This window comes from Mesoplodon mirus (genome assembly GCF_964341445.2).
Source record: "Mesoplodon mirus genome assembly, chromosome: 17".
Taxonomy (NCBI): Eukaryota; Metazoa; Chordata; class Mammalia; order Artiodactyla; family Ziphiidae; genus Mesoplodon; species Mesoplodon mirus.
In genome coordinates, this window is record NC_138993.1 from 77,239,558 (window position 1) to 77,243,927 (window position 4,370).

General features: G+C 63.5%; 1 protein-coding gene across 1 annotated transcript; it reads left to right on the top strand.

The window, feature by feature from the left end:
- Positions 1-2,767: 2,767 nt before the first annotated feature.
- SOX1 (SRY-box transcription factor 1) lies at positions 2,768-3,940 on the top strand (the record flags this gene model as incomplete). The annotated part of the gene is made up of 1 exon (XM_082602488.1): positions 2,768-3,940. One exon carries the CDS (start codon positions 2,768-2,770, stop codon positions 3,938-3,940), a length of 1,173 nt encoding a protein of 390 aa, XP_082458614.1.
- Between the last annotated feature and the right edge of the window lie 430 nt (positions 3,941-4,370).

Genomic DNA, 4,370 nt, shown 5'->3' on the forward strand with positions numbered 1-4,370 from the left:
TCACACGGCACACCCATTGCCTCCTAAATTATCAAAGGAGAAACAGATCTGTAGCATTCGTAAACAGTATTCTTGTTCTTTTTTTGTTCATTCACAATGTAACTGATATTTGGAGGTAGTGCATGAAACAAATCAAAAGGTTTAACAAACTCGACTGGTGAAATAAGAAGGCAGTTGATAACCAAGTTTATAACCTAGACATTTAGTGAAAAATAAATATGAAATGACGTTTCCTTTCTAATATAATTATATATTATTTGATGAGTTCACTATTAAATGCTGAATGGCCTGAAATGAAAGCAGTTTAATCTGCAGAGACCAATTTGCTCTTGCACTGCATACTGTAGCAACCCTGCAATTAAAAAAAAAAAGCCTACAGTAATAATCATAGTAATTGAGAGGAAAGAAAGCATTATTCCTGTACCTTGGACAAGCAATAGGGTCAGGAAATTCACAACGGCAGCATTTTTTTTAATGGGGGGAGGAGGGAAGAGGCGTCATGTATTCACTGACCAACACACTTAAACATCATTATTACTCCTCTTGTAATGATCATCATCATCATTATATGTTTATTTCTATTACAGTATGGTCAGTCGGGCCGCTTTGCTTAGGCTCCACTTTACCCACCAGGCATCTCCTAAACACCTCCCTCTGCAGCGCACAGAGACGCCCCCGTTACTCCATGAGGACTCTGTAGGGATGCTTGGACTGTCACTGATTTTCTGCAAGTCTTTGGGCCACTTTCATACCATTGGGATTGTACCGGCAGCGTGAGCGCAATGGTGTTTGAGAATGGGCTTGGAAATCTCTTGTACTTCCTGATATTGAGAACCCTTCAAGGTTTAAGAATTATAACCGCAGGTCTATGCCTTAATCGTTCCAGGAAACAGGCCTCACGTTTGCATAATGCAGGAAAACGGCATCTGTCACTCGGTCCCGAGGCCTCACTTTTCCGATTCGGGTTCAGGTGGGCCCCACTCCGTTCACGGAGCTTTCGCAGTTCTTAGGCAAACGGCTTGTGGAAGATTCGCTCCAAGAGAGCGTGGGCTAGATAATTCTTTTGCGATTTCAACAAACTTTTTCAACTGTCGTTGAGTAACTAGATTCCAGATAGATCTTGTTTTCAACCTTCCCAGAAATTCCTTTTCAGGAGGAAGAAGCCAAATTGAGAAGACCACGTGATTACAACCCCTAGGCTCATTAAGAGACCCCCCGCCTCCAAAATAAGAGCTCAGGGCTAAGGCTAAAAGCAGCTGTGGAGCCAAGCCCGACACAAATGCTTCCCCGTTACGGGATTATCGCGGCCTGGACCGCGGAGGCCTGGCCTACGAGAGGGGGCACTGGAGAACTTCAGCACAGCGGCGGTGAAGCGTGCATCCGTGGGAGGGCGGGGGGCTGAGCTGCCCAGGCCTCGTAGGAGGGCCCGCGCGGTGCGGGGAGAGGGGGGCTTTCCAGTTGTGTACCTAGGACGGTCTCCCCTGCTCCCAAGGGCGCGCCCTTGCTTTCCAGCCCTCGGGCCGAGCTGAGGGCGAGGATGCCGCCTCGGCCTCCAACTTTCCCCTTCCCAGCAGGCGCAGAGCTGGCTGGCAGGGGAGCCGAGGAGGAGCCGGGTCTCCTTTGCGCTCTTTTAAACAAGGCTCCGGGCTACGTTCCCCCGCCACCACCCCCCCGCCCCGCTGGATTCTTTCTTCGTCTTCGCTTTTAAACCCAATCGTTAATCGTTCGGAGCGCGCGGGCGGGGAGAGGCAAGGAGGGTGAGCTCGGGGTTCGCCGCCGCCGCCGCGCGCGCTCAGGAAGCAGCGTGGCTGTGACCCCCCCTCCCGGGCCTCCTCCCCCCCTCCTTCCTGCCCCCGCTCCCCCTCCTCCCTCCCCCTCCTCCCCGCTCCGCCGCCCGCGCCCGGCGCCTCTACTCCCTCCCCACGTCACTCGCCAGCGCGCCATGCAAATCACCGCCGCCGCCGGCTCCCATTGGCCGCGGCGCGCTCATTTAATGGCAGCCCGGGCCGGGCGTATGGCTGCTGGGCCCCGCGCGCCGCCGGCCCCGCGTGCGCCTCCGCTCCGAGCGCACGGCCCCGGGCAGGCAGCGGGCAGCCCATCCCGGGCTCGGCCGCCCTGCTTTCTGGCCCTCTCTGCGCGCCTGCCCTCCCTCAGCTGCCCCCGGCCCCCCTCCCCGGAGGCACCGTGAGCGCCCCCCCGCCCCCCCCGCTCCCCCCTCGGCGCCTCGCTCCCCACGGGCACCTGGGACCGGCACATGCCCAGCGCACGCGGCGCGCCGCGCTGCTAGAAGTTGCAGCCCCGGAGTTGGAGGCCGCCGAGAACCGAGCGCAGGAGAAAGGAGGCTCCGGCGGCGGGCAGGCGAGGAGGAGGCGGCGGCGGCGAGCCCCGGGCCGGGCCCCGCGCACCGCTCGCGTCCCGGAAAGTGGAGCTGCAACTTGGCCGCGACTGAACCTGTTTGCACTGCTCCGCCGAGGGCGACCCGGCTGCGGCGGCGACGGCGATCCCGGCCCTCGGCCTCTTTGGCAAGTGGTTTGTGCTGCAGAGAAACTTTCCACCTGTGAGCCGGACCGGCGCTAAGTGCGTGTGTTTTTGCCTCTTTTTTGTTGCTGTCGCCTCCACCTCTCCCCATTCTTCTCTCTGCCAGGACCTCTCCCCGCGACCCACGGCTCGTTCCGTCTGAGCCCCTCTCCGTCCCCCTCCCCGCCCCCCGGCCGTCTATGCTCCAGGCCTCCTCCTCGCGGTGCCGGTGAACCCGCGAGCCGCCCCGATGTACAGCATGATGATGGAGACCGACCTGCACTCGCCCGGCGGCGCCCAGGCCCCCACGAACCTGTCGGGCCCGGCCGGGGCGGGCGGCGGCGGCGGCGGTGGCGGCGGCGGCGGCGGCGCGGGAGCCAAGGCCAACCAGGACCGGGTGAAGCGGCCCATGAACGCCTTCATGGTGTGGTCCCGCGGACAGCGGCGCAAGATGGCCCAGGAGAACCCCAAGATGCACAACTCGGAGATCAGCAAGCGCCTGGGCGCCGAGTGGAAGGTCATGTCCGAAGCCGAGAAGCGGCCTTTCATCGACGAGGCCAAGCGGCTGCGCGCGCTGCACATGAAGGAGCACCCGGACTACAAGTACCGGCCGCGCCGCAAGACCAAGACGCTGCTCAAGAAGGACAAGTACTCGCTGGCCGGCGGGCTGCTGGCGGCAGGCGCGGGCGGCGGCGGCGCGGCCGTGGCCATGGGCGTGGGCGTGGGTGTGGGCGCTGCGGCCGTGGGCCAGCGCCTCGAGAGCCCGGGTGGCGCGGCGGCCGGCGGCTACGCGCACGTCAACGGCTGGGCCAACGGCGCCTACCCCGGCTCGGTGGCGGCGGCGGCGGCGGCCGCGGCCATGATGCAGGAGGCGCAGCTGGCCTACGGGCAACATCCGGGCGCGGGCGGCGCGCACCCGCACGCGCACCCGGCGCACCCGCACCCGCACCACCCGCACGCGCACCCGCACAACCCGCAGCCCATGCACCGCTACGACATGGGCGCCCTGCAGTACAGCCCCATCTCCAACTCGCAGGGCTACATGAGCGCCTCGCCTTCGGGCTACGGCGGCCTCCCCTACGGCGCCGCGGCCGCCGCCGCCGCCGCCGCGGGCGGCGCGCACCAGAACTCGGCCGTGGCGGCAGCGGCGGCGGCGGCGGCCGCGTCGTCGGGCGCCCTGGGCGCGCTCGGCTCGCTCGTCAAGTCGGAGCCGAGCGGCAGCCCGCCGGCCCCGGCGCACTCGCGGGCGCCGTGTCCCGGGGACCTGCGCGAGATGATCAGCATGTACTTGCCGGCCGGCGAGGGCGGCGACCCGGCGGCGGCGGCCGCAGCCGCGGCGCAGAGCCGGCTGCACTCGCTGCCGCAGCACTACCAGGGCGCGGGCGCGGGCGTCAACGGCACGGTGCCCCTGACGCACATCTAGGGACGCGGGGGGCCCTGCGGCCGGCGACGCGCCGCCTGGCTTTTGTACAGACGTTTCCACGTTTCTCGTAAACAGGCAAACACTGGCGCCGAGCACCAGGTGACACCCGGGCCCCCTAACCGGGAGCTCCTGGGGACAGCTAGGCGGGACCGTTGTGCGTTTGAGACTGAACTTCGGTGTTTTCTTGAGACTTTTTGTACAGTATTTATCACCCGCGGAGGCAGAAAGCGTTTTCTTTGCTCGAGGGGACACAGAGACCAAACCAAGCAAGAGGCGACGCCAGCTTTTTTCTATCCCGGCCGCGCGCCCGCCCTCCGGCCGCATCGCCTCCTGACGGCGTCGGGTGCCGGCGACGCGGGGAGCTGTTCTCATTTGTTATCGGTGTAGTGAGCCAGAGCCAAATACACGCTTTTGGTGGTCGTTACCGCCT